This window comes from Netta rufina, assembly GCF_964035555.1.
Source record: "Netta rufina genome assembly, chromosome: 25".
NCBI lineage: Eukaryota > Metazoa > Chordata > Aves > Anseriformes > Anatidae > Netta > Netta rufina.
In genome coordinates, this window is record NC_140149.1 from 1,987,883 (window position 1) to 2,005,605 (window position 17,723).

The 17,723-nt window shown below is 40.7% G+C and overlaps 1 protein-coding gene across 1 annotated transcript in view; it reads left to right on the top strand.

The window, feature by feature from the left end:
• Positions 1-763: 763 nt before the first annotated feature.
• The window catches only part of BARX2 (BARX homeobox 2), a gene marked incomplete at both ends in the record, with an annotated part of 34,718 nt that continues 17,758 nt past the window's right edge, over positions 764-17,723 (top strand). Inside the window, one exon of the mRNA XM_084301392.1 lies at positions 764-950. Within this exon, the coding sequence (XP_084157518.1) occupies positions 764-950 (187 nt within the window). The remainder of the gene's footprint in view (positions 951-17,723) is intronic.

The window sequence follows — 17,723 nt, forward strand, 5'->3', positions numbered from 1 at the left end:
GTAAATCACCCCCGGGCTGCCAGAGCGGCCCCGGGACTGAAAACGCCTCTCCGGAGCAGGCAGCGTTTGCTGCAGCGAGGCACCTACGGATCGTGGGGGGTTTGGTTTTGGGTTTTTGTCTTTTTTTCTTTTCTTTTTTTTTTTTTTTCTTGCAACTTCGGTGCCGCCGGGGAAGGCTCCGGGCTCGGAAGGGGCCGCGGCCGCTGGCCCTGAGCTTTAGGGTCCGCGCATCCCGGGGGCTGAGCTCCCCCCACCCTGGTGCCCGCACTTTTCCTTTCGTTAAATAATCGCAGGGGAGGGAGAAAGGGGAGGTGGGGGGAGAGAAAAGCCTAACCTGGATGCTTTCCAGGAGCCCAAAAAAAAAAAAAAAAAAAAAAAAAAAGGGAAGAAACACACACACACACACACCCCGGTATCTTAAAATAGAGCGCAGGGAGGGGAGAGGAGCGGCGGGATCCTCCCCGCCCGGCGCAGGGTAACAATGGTGCTCGGCGGGGAGCAGCGGGCGCCCTGATTGACAGCCGGAGCGTCCCAAAAAGGCCGCGGCGAGATGCTTATCGGCGCCGGGGCTATATAGCGGGCGGCCGGGCGCGGCGCGGGGCCGGCGGAGCGCAGCGGAGCGGAGCAGCGCGCAGCGGAGCAGGCGGCGGGGGCAGAGCCCGGCAGCCCCCCGCAGCCCCCCGCAGCCGTCCCGGGAGCCCATGAGCGGCCGCCCCCGGCTCTGGCAGCCCCGGCTCTGGCAGCCCCCCGCAGCCCCGGGGCCATGCACTGCCAGCCGCAGCCCCGGCTCGCCGCTCCCGGCCGCGCCAAGGCAGGCAGGAGGCGCTACAAGACCTTCATGATCGACGAGATCCTCTCCAAGGAGACGTGCGACTACTTCGAGAAACTTTCCCTCTATTCCGTCTGTCCGTCCCTCCTGGTCCGGCCCAAGCCGCTGCACTCCTGCGCGGGTAAGGCGGCTCTGCGGGGGGGGGCCTGGGGGAGGGACGGGGACCGTGAGGAGCCCGACCCGCTCGTCCCGGGGGGCCAGGAGGCGGCTGGAGGGGGACCCCCACCCCGTCCAGTCCCCTGCCCCGCGGGACCCCCACCCCATCCAGCCCCTGGGGACCCCCACCCCATCCTGTCCCGTAGGAAGGTTTGCTGCTGCTGCTCTGCTCCTCCAGGGGCGGGGGGTGCCGGCTTTGGGCCGCCAGGGTCCCCCCTCTGCCCGTGCGGGGCTCAGCCGCGATGCCCCGGGGATGGGCGCAGCGGGAGGGCAGCAGCCGAAGCCCCCCGGGTGCGCCCTGAGCGCCGCGGTGCTCGCCCGGGGCTCTTCGCTGCCAGCGCTGCGGCTACAAAGGGAGGGCAGGGAGCTGGCAGCAGGGGAAAAGCGACTCCCTTGGCTTTTTTTGAGCCCGAGATTCTCGCTTCCTTTGAAAGAAGTCGGGCTGTTTCTAGGTGTGGAAGTGCTTCTGTTGGGTTCTGGACCTGGCGCTACAAATAGGTGCCTGCAACCACAGCTCTGCCCTGTACACATCCTGCATATACAATACATCCACAGGAACCACGGGGGCTTGGCCACAGGCGTTATTAAATTTCACAAATGGATTGGTCTAACATGAGCTTTTAAAATCCGTGTTCAAAATAAAAATGCCATTTCTATAATGCATTCCAGATTTTAAACAAAGAAAAAGAACCAGTTTGTTGGTGAAGCAGGTAGTTTTCCACATTTACATTCTTCCCAGAATGCCACACTTGCAGTGGTGACACCTAATGTCTTCAATGACTTGGGTGATGAAATTGAAATTCACAAATACATTATCCAAGGAATCTTTACTGTGCAAAAATATTTTGAAAAGTCTAGTTTTTAGTTAAGTAATATGTTTCAAGGTCACAATTTTTTATTCTTCCTGTTACTAGAAGTTTATTTTGCATCTCTGTGATGTTGTGCTTAAAATTGCAAGCCCTACACCACTTTGGCTTTTTTTTTTTTTTTTTTTTCCTCCTGTGCTTAGGCAAGTATAAATAAGAAGGAACTTTCCAGGTCGTAGTGAAGCTGCACTAATATAAAACCTGCTGGTAGGTTGCTAAGAGTTTGATCAGTAGAGTAATCCCTTGGTCTTTCTCCAACCTCAATATTTATTTTGCAAATGTAACTAATTAAAGAACCAAAATTGATTAGAAAGCCAAATGACAATTAAGTCCCGGGATCGCCAGCTTTTCAAAAGAAGTTACATGAATAGTGTGAGCCTTGTTCAAAATTTATTTCTTCCTATTGATTTGTGCATGAAGTTCGTTGCTTTCTCTGACTAATCACTGCCGTATTTTTATGTAAGGAGACCTGGTTGTTAATCAAAATATTGCTGACAAGGGAATTTTTCAGCACTGATCCCTCGCTACTGCGTAGACAGTGAAATTCTGGGCTTGGCCAAAATAGGCATGAAAGTCTCAAATGGGTTCAGTGTGTTGCAGCTTGCACTTACGTGTGGAGGGCCCAATTCTGCTTGTATCGGAGTCAGTGATGCCACAGCCTGCCACAGACCTCCATGGCCAAGAAGGGGGAGACTTTCACCTCCTCCTGGTTAGAACAGCCTGCTGTACAGCAAGAGAGAGCGTTAGAACAGAAAGCGTCTTGTAGCACCCAGAAGGAACATAACCCAAACATTTACCAACATCCAGAAGCATGTATGATGAACTTAGTATTGAACAATGGTTTGAATGTCACCTTTAGTTTTTTTAAAGAGTGGGGTGCTTCTCAGCAGCTGTTTCAGCTCTCATCACCCTTGGGGTGTGTGTGTGTGAGGGGAGAAATTCTTTGAATATGTGGTTCTGTGTCAGGTATAGCAAGCATTGGATTTTCAAGACTAATATATATTCATTAAATAGTCATTAATAATCCTCAGATAACTTAGCAGTGTATTCTGAGAGATGCTAGCATGGCTTTTGTGGTAACTGCTGAATTAAAGCCTTACTTCTCTTTGTGCCTGGGATCTTTAATGAATTTGCCCTCAAGATTGTGTTTCTAGCCCAAGCTCTGGCCTGTCCCTGTGTCAGGGTGGAATGTGAATATCTGCTTCTAATGACATAAGCTTCATGGAGTTGCAGTGATTGAGAAGTGGTATACAGAAAGGGATTTGTTTGTGGGATTAAAACTGTAAAAGAAATGACTACAAAAGTCCATGCTTCCAAATTGTGAGCCTTACAAGGCTGATAGGTACTATTAAATTCCTACATGTATTAGGTAATTGGATTTTATTATTATTAAAGAGAGGAAATTCTGTCATTGTCTAAGAAATAGATATTTTTTGTGCTCTTCTCCAAATATAAAAGAATTTGAAAAATGCCCAACACAAATCTGTTAAAAAAAAAAACACTACTTAGAAGTAAAGACTGAAGAAATACCATGCTATAGCATTTAACTTACTGCTTGTGTGTCCTTCATCTCTTGAATTAATCGGGAAAGCAGTGAGCTCTTATTCTCTTTGCAGTCTAAAATAAATGAACCTGAATCTAAATCACAGAAATTTATTTTGCCAGTGTGGTCCTAGCAGGGACCTAGGACATGTTTGAAGCAGTAATGAGTAATTAGTTCACTTCAGCTGAACTGCTCTTCAGCAGCATGGCTTTTTCTTGGTTCAGAAGTCAAATTTTTAGGCTTTTTCCTACGCTAAAGAGTTGATAGTTCTTTCATCTAGAATGAAGTAGAAAAGTCTGACATGCTTTGTAATTTTTTTGAAGCTGAAGGATATAAGAAGTTGTATAGCACGTGTGTTTAACAACATCCCTTGTTAAGTGAAGAGATTTGAAAAACGTTGGTAACAAAATGGAAAATATTTTCTCTTGGCTGTGATCAAAGATTAAATATTTAAGCGTGTGTAGCTGAATTGGCACAAAGCAAAGCTGTTGAGTAGAGTGGGATGGGGGGTGGAAGAAGTGTTCGGGACTCTTCCCGTGCATTGTCAGGTCGAAGATTGACATTTTAGTTACGAGGAGCATTCAGGTCTAGTGCAAAGCTCAGCAATCTCGTGGGGAAGAATCCCATTGCGAAGAGCTTGGAACAAGCCCCAGACAAACTTCTCTGGAAAGAAAAATGCAATTCCCTGTAAAAGGGATCCATCATTAGCTTAAATTTGGTCTATGAATAAGTATCGTGGCATTTACTGAGCCAAATAAACGAGAAGGCTGTATTCATACCAAATCTGTTACAAAATGCTTGTCCAGGTTCACAGACATTATGATCAATAAACAGCTCATTAAGTATTTAAGTGGAAGTATTTTCAGATGGTGGTTAGTATCTCTTTGATTTTTGACTCTGACAGTGAAAACATTATTTATTCTGTTTCATGATATTTAATTATTTATTGGCTTTTCATATATCCTATTTAACTTGTCTAAGTAATGGTTACAACATTAATATACACTGTGCCTGGTTCAGTGTAGTGACTTCTTAAGGCTTTAGAAACCTCGGGCTTGCTTTCGGACTAAGTAGAGTCCCGTAGGAATCACTTTTCAAAGAATCTTTATATCATTTCTTAACTTTAAACACTTTACAAATATTTATAGGAGAGCCTATACTGATTCTGTTTTGTTTCCTGGCTTTTAAATATTTTTAAAAAAAATTATTATTACTATTATTATATTTTACTTTTTAAAATCTTGTCTTAGTGGGAAAAAATCCAATTGTCATATTTTTAGTTGAGGGCACAATATAGAATCAAAGGACATTGTCAGTGCGTGATGTTAGGAGGTCAAACTGGAAAAGTTTCAAATGTGCCAAAGCAACTAAAATTTATTGAAAAAATAAAAGATAGAGTGGTTATAGCCTAGCAGGGGGAAAGTTAAGTGGTGTTCCTGGTGATATTGGAATTGGTGGCATTGTGTATTAATAATGAACAATATTGGTTTTGAATGTCCTTCCTAAACTATCCAAATGAACTGAGATGCTGGATTAAAAAGAATCATATCGCCCTTTTGGAGAGAGCTTGTTATGAAACTTCAGTTTATTTTAGCAAAGTTGGTAGCGTAAATTAGTTGTTGTCTATGTTTTCTGTGAGGACCCATGCTGGAGGACAAGTTCTGGAGCTCATAAGAAAATAAATAAATCTCAAATTTGAAAGTATCTTGGTGATTTACAAGTTAAACCCCAGTGAACATCAGGATAATTTAGATCCACTCTACACCAAGGTTTTTTACTGGTGCATATCTAAGGTAGGACTGCACCTCTTTTTGTTTGCTACAGTAGCCATGCTAGAACAATACCTTGTATGAACATAGATTTACAAATGAAGCATTCATATTAGCGTGGTTTTACTTCTCTTCTTAGAGAATTAGCTACTTTGATACTTGTACTTACACTTGTGTAAGAGGAGTTGCATTGAAGGGTATTGTACTGCTCCACATATATTTAAAAGTGTCACACCTTCACTGAGTGGACATAACCCTAATTTTCCTGGCTTGTCTACATCTTTTTGAAAATTTACTACTCTGTTTGCTAGTCCATGAAATGAGTTGCTCTTAAAAAACAAAGTACTAATTGTGTCTTGCTGCTTTGAAGTGATTATTTTGGTGTTTATTTATTTAGGGGTGGTGGAGAATAAGACCTTGTTTTGTATTTGTACAGTCAGGGTTTTAATGGATGTAGATATGTAGTATAGAATTCTTCAAAACTTGAATTCTTATTTTCCAGTTCCTTTGTTTGTCTTCTGTTGTTTTATCTTAGGATGAAATTAGGAACTGATTATCCTGAAGAGCTGCCGTTATCGTGATATATTTGATTTTTTTTTGCTCTCTGGACTGAATTAAGTGATACTGCTAAATACTGGGACCTGTGGGAAATCACTGCTCATGCAGTAAAGTGTGAGCATAGATATTCCTGATCTTTGATCAGTCTTGTCAACCTGTTCAGGAAATCATGGTGAGAAAGTAGCTTTACTGAGTCTTAAAAAAAACTCGGGTTTAATATCAGTGACCTCAAAACATAGAGAGTCCTTCTGATTCTGTTTGAAAAGGCCTTGATATGGGTAAGGTTTGAATTTGCTCTGGGACATTACTTAAAATTGTGATGGAAGGCATTTCTCTTGCTGAAATACTTTGCTGCACCTTTTTTTTTTTTTTTAAATCGAACAGATTTTGTTATGGGACTCCTGGGAGAGAGCTGGGAAAGGAAAAGGGAATCAATGTAGTATATATCTGAGTGCAGAGAAAAACGAGATGCCAGCCGCTCCAAAGCATATTGTATGAAACCTAACAGCTGGATTAATGCAGTTAAACAAATACAGAGTTGTGGGTGTATCTTCTACCAGGCGATCTCACACCTGAGTGTGCCAAGCCTCCCGGCAGCGCTGCATCTCCACTGGGGCCATTACAGTGCAGCGTTTCTGCCGGCAGATCTATGTTCGTTATTGCAAGGAGTTGGAAAGAGCCTTTATCTTGTTGTATGTGTCGTGGCTGCTCCAAAGAGCATTCTGACCTAGCTGCCTGAAATGGATGCATATGGTGGCAGAAACTGGGATTTGATGACTTAGGAGGTCCCTTAAAGTCCTGTGTCCCAAAATGTGCTTGTCAAGGGAAGCAGACCGCAATGAATATCTTTTTTAATCCACCAGCAAAGAGTAATAGGTGCCGACTTGCAAAGCTGCAAGTATCTATGTGGGAATCTACACTGCTGCAGTACTGTTTGTGTGGATTTTTTTTCTGACTCTTTTGTGCGATCTTATGCAAAAAATATTTAAAAAAATGAATTACTGTGTTTAGTTTACAGAGACAAGTTTAATTCTGTAGTTTAATAGTAAAAAGTAAGGACAAAATAAAAATAAATACTGAGAAGTATGAAGTGGTGTTTCTGTAGGTGCCTCTGATCCAGTATTAGGTAAACTATTGAGTATAACTAGTGAATGTAAGATAATTCAGAGACAATGTTATTGAATACAGATCCTAGAAAACTTGGTTGTGTTTATGCTGGTGTTTAAGAGCACTCCTTGGAAAACCTAGAAAAGTCAGAATTTGTTTTCTCATTCTCTGTGGGACTGTCTCCCTGTTCTGCTAGGAGGTAAGTCCGAGTTTGGTTAAAATTCTCGGCCAGAAAACTTCCCATTGGTTTCAGCCCTACAAAAAAAAAAAAAAAAAAAAAAAAAAAAAAGTCCTTGTGCAGCAAACACGCTGAATGCCAATCTCATACCAGCCTCAGAGCCGAAGTAAACTGACCAAATGCCGTAGACTTGGCAAGTGGATTCATCTGTAATGGCTGAAGCTTAAGCACAAAATTTAATTTTAAAGAGCTTGGCATTTTTCAGGACATCTGCCTTGGTTTTTACATGTTTTGATGTCTTTAGCAGAAAATATAGTTCAGAAATGCCAAAAAAGTGTCATATGAGCTGACTAATAATAACCATATATTTGGAGATGAGTCTGTCAATCCTCTCAGTCAGATTATATCCAATATTAGAGGTGGTATTTCAGAAGTGAAGCAAAACCAGAGCAGAGTCTGAATTTGAACACAGGTCTCACTTAGATTGAACACAGAAATCTGGCTCTAAAATAGTTTAAATGCTGAGTTATTTAAAAATCTGCAATCAAGACAGAATTTCGCTGTCTTTATCTCGGTGGTGTTAATCTTGAATAAAATACATTAATGAAAGGCAAAATTGCAAGAAACAAAACAGAAAATCACACCCCAGTGATTGCAATAAAGCCTACTGTGGAAAGTAATCAGCATTGTGGTTGTGGTTAAGTATGAATAAGCATTGCGGAGGAATGCTCTAATAGAAGGTATTAATGAATGTGGGATTCCACTGGGAAAATTGACACCTACACCTTATTTTCCAAAGCCTCACAGCTTACGCTGAGTGCAGTTTAAATCCACCTGCGCGTTGTTTTAGGTTTAAATGCTGTAGATTTATAAAGAGCCTGCTGACCTCAGTTCGGATCCTGCTCGCAGCAACTGTGCGATGCAAATCTAGTGCCACGGCTCTCAAGTTGTTGTGATTTATTCTTTTTATAACTTATTCAACTTGCTGGTGTTAAGTGCAGGAGAAGGAAGCCTTGTAGAATAAACGTCCCACCTGCATTGCTGCCTTCAGTACCAGATGAGCATGAACAAGGGCAGAATCTTTCTTGGGGAGATTGGGAAAAAAAAAAAGTGGACTTGTACTGAGGCAGCAAGTTGTGTGAAGTTCCCTATCTACTCACTATGGGCAGCAGCACAGTAGCTAAGGAGCTTTATTTCCCTTCTACTTACTTGGGTTGCTAATTAGATTTATCTTCCAGTGAACAGTTTGGTGAAGGGAGAGCTCACGCTATTATAACCTTGGTGGCATGGTGGTTGGGACATAGATACTCCTTCAGAAAGGGTTTGGTGTTTAAATGCTGGTAAGAGCATTCCAAGCAGGTCTGGCTGACCAAAAGAAATCTCTGCCTTTCTGGCTTTAAGTTGCTTCCATGCCCTCAGCACAGACCTGTGAGTAAAGGTTTGCCTGGAACTGCACACGGCAGAGCCGATCATCTGGAACTATCTTTACGGCAGGAACCAGTCCCCGTAGACAGCTTGCTCGATACGCTTGCTAGAGTTGTTTCTTAGCCCAGTGCTGGCATTTACTGTGTTAGGGAGTAAGCTATCCCTGCTCTTGCTCACTGTTGCTCTGATTATCTTCTTTTCTTGACTGTGATGCTCTATTTCTTATGCTCATTCCCTTGATACCTTATCCAGTGAGCAGTGACTGCAGCTCTCAGGCTTTGCAGACCGTGTACAAAATTTCTACGCTTTGTAGTGGAAACACAAGGATTAGTGAGAAAAATGGATATTTTGGTTTGTTGGTAGATAGGAAAAATAACAATCACTTGACCTTTTCAGTTCAGAATGAAACAAAATGTTTAAGAGTTTATTTTGGCAAGTTTAAAGCCCAAAAATTGGGGGTGAAAAACAGATCAAATAATTAATCTGGAATAAAATATTGAAAACATACCTTCTAAAGCCTAAAGTGAAACTTCCTAACACTTTTTTTAAGAGATGTTTGGCAAAGCAATGAAGCTGATTTCTGTATTGCAAGATTTTTCTTTCTTTTTTTCTTTAATATATTTTTGATGGGAGGAAGTTATGACTGAACATTTTCAGTCAGTGCTATGTAAGAATTGCTCCAGCTGGACTGCAGAAGCCAGAACACATTAACACAAGCTTTGTTTGCTGTGGAAAAATAGTTCCTTGGAAAGCTTAGGAACCTGTTTTGTGATCTCAGGTGTATTTGTGTACTAAGTCAAGAGAAAGTCCATAAGTGAGCTGGGTCACAAGAACAAGCTTGTGGGAGCTGAGCAGTGGGTGGCCAATGGATGCTTTGACTTAGCAGGGAGAAGAGCACAGCGTTGCACTGCTCTGGTGAGACAGACAGAGTTAGGTCTCCTGCAGGTGGGCACAACAGTGTCTGCTCACATAGATTTGTAGAGGAAAATGTCCTCTGTTTGCATTGTTTTTTCTTTCTCTGTTAGGAAGAGTTTCTGTGCAATGTCATGTCTGATCACTCCCACCACTGACAGCAGGGACAAGACATATGTGAGAGTTTCAGAGTAGCTTAGCAGCAATAAATTGTGAGGTCATATAAATATTATCATCCAGGGGAATATTGAAAATGGATTTCTCTTCCCCCCAGTTATCAATTAATTCTTGTGTTCTAGTGCTCTGGGAGAATCTGAGACACTGAGAAGCTTCTAGCCCTTGTTGAGTGATGTGAAATTCCCCAAGCTACATTTTAATGACATCTTTAAAAATATATATAGATTTGGTGTTAGGACCTGGCTAACACAGTAAATACTTAATATTTTCCATCTTTCTCTCATGTAACTTTACATTTTGACTGATTCTTGGCTTCTTTTCTCTCATTTCTCTTGGCCAGAAGACAGCTCGGAAGAACACCAAGTTACCGACTGCAGATATTTCAGGCAGGTGTTTGGATACTCAGCACCGAGACCATTACAGTAACTGAAAGGGAGGGTGAAGAATAGCCTATACCTAAATACTCCTTCCAGCCTCCCTAATGTGGACTCCCCACTGGTTATAAAATCTCCTCCAGCTGCAGCCAGCACATCTGTGGCACTAAGTCCTGCGCTCTGGGTGATGCTGGTAGGACGTGTGCCGTGAGGCTGCTAGGGGCTTGATTCTGCTCTCAGCTGCCTGATGAGAATTATTGAGGGTGCAGGTGTTCCTGGCAACAGCATCAATCTGTTGTCTGTGTAGTCTCTCTGAAGTGTACATGGAACGGCAGTCCAGCATCTCTTCCTTTTATTAAAAAACAACAACAAAAAACACAAACTCTTTTATTTCCTTTTTGACCAGTCTGTGCATACCTATCCAGAGTTGCCAATTCTTGTAGAGCATGAACATTTATAGTTCAGTAAGAAAAAACGACTATCAGTAAAAACAAGACACTTTCTAGAAGAATATCCTGGCATACATGATGAGAGCTCGGTAGGTCAAGTCTGTCTTTTCCCAAGTGTAAGACTTCTGATTGAACTTATGTCTTCATCAGTATTTACTTCTGGAAATTATTTGAGCTCTCTAAAACACACAAACTGAAAGAACAACACCCTTAATCAACAATTCCTAGACAATCTTTGTGTGTGTGTTTTAAAACAGGAAAAAAGAGATCAGTTTTCCAGAAGTTCTTAAATAAAATTCCCGTTAATAATGTGATTATAGAAAATTTGTAAATACATATGCTTTTTTTTTTTTTTTTTTTTTTCTGTGATATTCAGAGCAACAACCTTATGATGACCTTAAAATGTGTTTGGATGTGCGCATTCAGGTCTTATCTTGTAAATTCTTAAACATGCCAGTGGTTTTTATTCGTGTAGTTAGTTGGCTGATTTCAACAGGACTACTCATGCAAGGAAGGACTTGAACTAGAAATGTTTGTATTTGCTCTATAACTCAGATAATCTTTCTAGTCATTCTGTGGATTTTTCTTTCAAAACAAGGGAGAGTTTTCAATGTAAGTCATCTTTAAACATTTGCTCACTGTTTGGCTCTGGATATTTCTGCTAATGATTATCTTACAAGTTGCAGGATAGTTAATGGCTAGTTTTCTACCTGATACTTTTTTTTTTTAAACTAGGATTTAACCCATGGAAGTTGGATTTCACCTGAAGTAAACTTTAATAGGCATCTTCAGAACAAGCGTTGAAGCAAGAACAGGTCCCCGTAGCTTTGTGTGTGCAGGTGCCTGCTGCCACATCTAGTATCCAGCTGCCTACATGCATACATTAAAAACCAAAACACTGTTGTGTAAGCACACAAGGGTTGAAGCCTTAATAAAAGCATCTCCTCTTTTACAAGACAGAGAAACGCATGTGATGTGTTTGTGGTTACTTAAACAGGGTATTCTGTGACAGGTTAATCTGTCATCTTTGAAGCAAAATTAGCAGCGGTGGTACTTCTTACGGTAAGTACTCGCCTGCAGCACGTATCACGGGCACATAATTGCATTGCACTGTACGTATTTAGGAGGGCCTAGTGCTTGGGCTCAATTTTACTCTTGCAGCTCAAAGACGAAAAAGAAGAAAAACAAGAACAAATCCCCCTGAAGCAGAAAACAAGTAATGTAATAACTGATACAATATGATGGTGAAAAGTCTGAACCAAATGTTTTTGTGTAGTGTTTTTTGGCCACAAAATGTTTGCATGTGTTTGTGAACACATTTGGTTTTGCCCTTCTGTCTGTTTTCTTCAAAACCTTCTCTTGACAGCTATGGTAGTAGTTCATTTTGTTCCTCTGGTGACTAAATAGTGGAGGAGCTGATATTTGAAGTTTTCTGTAACAGCAGAGGGCAATACCAGGCAGTTCAGATCTCTGCTGTCTGCTCTTTGTTGTGCTCTTTCGCTTTCTGTAAGCAAATTTGTTTTAGGTTGTTCGATGGTAGTGAGATTCTCCACTGAGGGACAGGAAACCATGCCAAAAGCTAGAAGGGTTGGTTTTACCTTGTTGCAATAAATTACAGAGCAATCATAAATGATGGGAAGGCGTTTGATGAAGTGGGTGAGGAACAATTGATGTATTATTTTAGTTAAAATGACTTAGAGCCCAATCCAACTCCCACTGAAGTCAATTAAATTGTAGTTGGATCAGGGCCCACATGAGTCAAATTCAATTATGCCTTAACTGTAAACATTTAGAAGCACATTATATTAAAGTAGTTTAAAGCTTAGATTTCGTGAACAGTTTGAGTTTTAATGTGATCCTAGACTGGTAGCTTTTTATTTGTGTGGCTCTAATGAAACCCTTTTTCTTGTGGCTGAGACAGAGACCTCTGCGACGGTGCCTGACAGTGCCTAGCCACTCCAGCACCTCTCTGTTGTGAAGAGATGTCACCGTGGTTGATACTGTAGATATATTTCTGTCCATCAGAGACAAGTTAGTTAGCATTTACATGAGAAGAGACAGCAAAGATGATTGAGAAGAGATTTTTAGAAATTGGGGTTGTTTTTATTCCTAATTGTCTGGATTTAGAGAGCTTACTTGTGCAAGTATTAGCTCATAAGCTGCTGAAATATCTGCATGATCTAATCTCAAAACTGGAGTGGCTATGGAGATTCGTCTTTGTCTCAGCAGAACAAACTACAGCATCCAAAATATTATTTAAAAAGAGAACATAATAAAAAGATGGATTTATAAATACGTTCAAGTTTAACAACATATGGTGTTTTCAGAAACACGGGGAGATCATCTTTTAAATTGTGACTCTTTTAGAGAATGTTTTTGTGTTTTATGAATTCAGGGTTGATCCTTCTCATTCTGTCCTTAGAATTTCTCCCCATCAGCTCTTTTCCAGAAGGGTGAAGGTGTCTCCCTGCTGTTTGGAGCAGCTCAGAGCCGGCAGGTATAGGGTTTCCTGGCTTGCAGCTGTCCGACCCAGCCAAGCAGGCTATCTCTGGACGTTTTAGCACCACATCCCAAGTGCCATCACTAAAGATCTGTCAGAAGCTTTGGACATTGCGAACTGTGTATACAAGAGGGGATAGCTGTTCAATGGGGTCATTAACTAGAGGGAACTAAATTTGTCCCCGCAGTTAAACGATCTCCCAGTTAATGCCAAGTGTTGAAAGGACTTCTGCAGGGTTTGAAGTTGGTCTGTTTCATTTTCTGTCTTTGTTAAACAGCTGTGTTTCAAACGAATGGTAGGGCCTGATCCTTGTTTTAACTAAGGACACAACATTGCTCTGGCTCTGTGAAAGTCTTTGTGGTGGATAGAAATGCTGTATGTTTGCAGAGCAGCTAAAGGACAGAAAATGGGACATAGGTGTGGGGTGTTTCTACCATCCCATGGGTAAATATTATGCTGTGACTGGCGCTTCCCCTGCACAGTAACAAGCAGCCTCGGGGACATGTGAAGCAGATGATTACCTGCTCTGCAGAGGCACTGCCACGGTTCCTATTCCTGGCAAAGCTGCTGGGAGACCTTGGGGTACCTGCATAGGATCATTGGGGGGATCATCTACTTGCTGGCACAGTTGCTTTGGCTTTTTCTGGTGTAGGATGGGAGAGGCTGTGCGTTAGCAAGCGCATTTCAGGCAAGGCTGTTCGGGAGTGAAACTTCTGGATTTCCTTCTACTTCTCCCCCATACCTTCTTCTAGTCTTTCCTTTTCCAGTATTACATTTAGATTACATTCAGAATACATCATACAAGTGGATAATGCTAAAGGAATGGATCTGGGTTTGTTCTGAATCACTTGAGACTTCTCTTAATACTTGGTTTGGTTTTTGTAACAAAGCTCTTCCACTGCAATTAGTGGTGGAAATGAAAGAGATCCACGCGACTGCATGCACAGCTAGCATAGGGGTCTCTTCAGAGCTGTTTAGTTGGCTAAATAGGCTTGTTTTTTAGTGTGGCAAACTTAGTTTGGCAAATTATTTCATTTTCTTTTATGCTGTTGTAGCTTTCATGGTTATTTCACCTTTTCATATACTCTTCTGTTTTACATGCTTTTCTTTTAATACCAGGATCAACTAATAGCTTCCATTAACATTTTCCAAAGAGCTTACAACTATGAAATAGGTATTTCCCTTCAAATAAGAGTAGAAGGTGATACCCAACCGGTAGTATTAATGGGGGTGAGGAGGTAAAACCACTGTAAACTTTAATGTACAACTCTTATGGCACATACTTCGCTTAAAGAAAAATACTGCCTGTTTTCTTCCCCACGAGTAAACAAAGATGCTACCATGAAAGCAGCGTAGAAAACTAGATAGCTGTAGTTGAATAGCTGTGGCTTTAACATACTTGCAAAAAAGCCTGATTCTCCTTTTGACTTTGTCACTGATTTGTGATCCATGCCTTATTTTCTCCCTTCTTAATATGAGCACAATTAGACATGTCACAACCTGTAAAAATGCATTAAAATCAGTTGACAGCTATTTAAATTCTGAGCATTACTATTATGTATTCATAGATATTGACTGCTTAGTACAGCTTAGGCGTGATTCGTTTGACTCATATTAACTCACCAGTGATCTGAACTTTGATATCTTTATAGCTTTTTGAAATGTTTATAATGTTTTTACCTGGTGATTGTATTTCTCTACCTCCAAGTATATGCCTGCAAAATAAAAATGTTACTTTACTGTAGTAAATTACAGGGTACTGAAAACGCTGCCATTCATTGCAGTGTCTTGATAGCAACTTTGGTTGAAGAAAGACATTTCCTTTAGGGGGAAATATCTTGAGAAAACTGGTATTTCTTAGGAAGCTGCACTGGTGCAGATTTTCTGAGTACCTTTGCAATGTTTGGCACTTCTTGCTGATTTACCAGGACATATCTCAATTACTTTGAAACCAGTCATGCCTACAAGGTATTCACTGAGCAATTTCTACAGATGAAGTTACAGTGAAGTAGTTGCTATTGCCTGTTGCTGCTTTGTTAATTAAAGGAAAAATCTAGCCAGAAGAAACTACGTGTTCATGCCCAGTACCTGGCACAAAGCTTTAGTGTGGTTTAAAATACAGGGCATTTTTTTTAATTTGTTGTCTCAGGATGATTGTTTTCCCCAAAGCCAATCACAGGTCATTTGCCTCTAGTAATTGATACCAACATTGGACAAAATTGCTCAGTTTATGACAAAATTTCTTTAAGTGTGTGAAAAGTTATTGCTCTGGTTGAACTGGGGTCATTTTGCACACTGAGAGCAAATTCAAATTCATCCCTTGTCTAGTTTCTCTCCACAAGAATTTTCTTCTTTCAGATGTCTCACTTTTTACAATGATCAGTGAATAGCGAGGCTTACGTCTTTTAAACTGTGATGTTCAAATGTTGCTTTTCTTAGTACCTCTTGATTTACCCCATCCCCATGTTATTTACTCCTTGAAGTCAGTGGAAGTTTTGGGTGTGTAGGAAAAGAAAAGGAATTGCATAAGATTGTAAATATATGACCGTTTTCTGCTGAGCATTCATTTAGCTGTCAGCTTGAGACATGCTGTTGTGAGCAGGGATAACCAAATGGAGTTTGATTTTGCAAAGCCCAGGGAATATCAGAGACCTTTGCAGCTCAATGGCTTGGCCAACTTTACTCAACTTTGTACCTCATTCACAGTGTGAAGCCAGTTAAATGCTTATCTTTCCTACTACATACAAGAAAATGGTAGCTCATTACACACTTGTGCAAAATATTATAAAATCTTTTGCTAAGAAATGCAAGAGAAGCCCAAAGTAATATGGACAGTAGGGATTGCAACATTGACATGTATACATATAACCGTGTTCTTTGTGAGGATTAACTAAGCACAAAAAAAAAATCTGTATTTTTTTTTCCCTCCAGAGAGATGTCTGTAGGAGGGAAGAGGCTTCCATGCAAATCACATTTAGATGTTAAGACAAAGTTGCATTTATTACTTTGCAAGGATTTCAAATAATTTATTAGTAGTTTTTATCCATCCATTGACCCTTTTGATTTTTTTTTAAATTCTGTCCATGTTCAGCAGTGCTTTCTGACATGTTCTCTCACTGAGCTCTTTCTTGCTGTCTCCCCTCAGCACAAACTGCTTCTGATAATGTTTGAGTTCAAGTCGAACTTTCGAACCCATGACGTCAAGTTGGTTTGGAATTAGGCAAAACCAGTTTGCCCATCCCTCGTTGTAAAAGGGTTAATCCTCTAAACTATTGAGAGACAAGGGCAGGGAATTATGAAAGGAGCCCCTGTTTTATAAGCATTTGTATTGCCAGTGCTTGAATACTTATAATAAGTAGGTTACTTCGGTGATTAATGACTACATTTTACATGCTGACGATGGATGATATGTCTTATTGTAGAAGCCATTATTTTTTTATTTGGTCTCTTTACCAAAGCAGTACTGGAAATGAGACATTAACATCTTGGTGGGAGTATGTTTTCTTCTCAACAATTTAATGAAAAGTGACCCACAGAGAGGAAAAATAATTGAAATAATGCTTTTTCTTTTTTTTTTTTCCTCTCCATAATGTGTGCAAAGATACACCAGGTGAATTGTAGATGGATTTGTTCTAATGCAGTACTTTTCATTTTCATTAGAGATTCTCATTTTGTTTCCTCCAAGCTGGAAAGGAGTAGAAATGTGGTGTCAGTCTGAAGTTTTATGAATGTAGAAGGGACATGTTATTTAGCTGTCTTAAATTCAGTCTTTTTTGACTCATTTTAGAACAAAGCACTAAAACCAAAATAATTTGAGATCTTTAGCTAATTTGAGCTAATTCTTATATCAGATTAAAAAGTTTCTGATTTTGCCTTAGTATTAGTTGCATGTGGGTTTTTTGTTTGTTTTTAACTACTTTGATATTTTGTGTGTTTAAATGAGGTGGTGGTGGAGTATTTGTGGTGGTCTGAATACACCGGCTAGGCGCGGGAAATCATTTTAGTAAGCCAGCTGTATGCATTCAACGTTGCATCCATTTAACTTAAAGGTTTCGTTTCTACAGAATGATTTAATAAAGAAAGGAAGAAGAAGACTTAAAATAGCACTCCTGAATTTACTGGAGAGTTAGTAGACAGTAAAATTGGTGTCAATGACCAAGCAAGTCTTTCTAAAGCTCTACATAACCTTAGCTCTGGCTCCCTGGCAGATCCTCCAGGATGGAAACAGACTAGCTGCAGGCATGGCATTGATACTTTGATGAGGAAAAAAAGACCGGCATGATTTTAATTACTTAGAATTGAAGAGTTTTCTTATGTCACTCACCAAACAAATATTAAAGGCTCATTTAGCAGTCAGAAATTAAGACCCACTGCAACTATTATGGCATGGCTGGGCAAAGCAAAACAGCGTAGTGTGATGGATCAGTAGAGCTGGCTGTCTTTTGTGATAAAGCAGTGCACCTCAAGAATTGTCTAAGTTTTCTGGGTGGAATATCTAATAAAGCTACAGGTGGGATATGGCCACCATTTCATAGCTTAGTGAGAACACTAGCAATGTGAAGACTCTTACCCCGTATACAGGAAGAGCATGGGAATACTAAATGTCAGATGAGTTTCACCCCAGTCACATAAAGGAGTCTGACACTGGTAGTGTTTGAGAAACATCAGAAATAAATTTCCTGCAAACTTTTTTTCCTTAGATTATTACTATATAAAAATCTGCAGCCACACCTGATCTTTGCCAGAATTTTGTTCTTGGTTCAAAATAACTTTATTTAAAAAAATAATAATGAAATTTATTATTTTGGTTTGAAAAACCATGAACCGCATGTATACCTGTTGTTGGAGGAGTTCCTGTGGAAACATTGCTGGTTGCACAA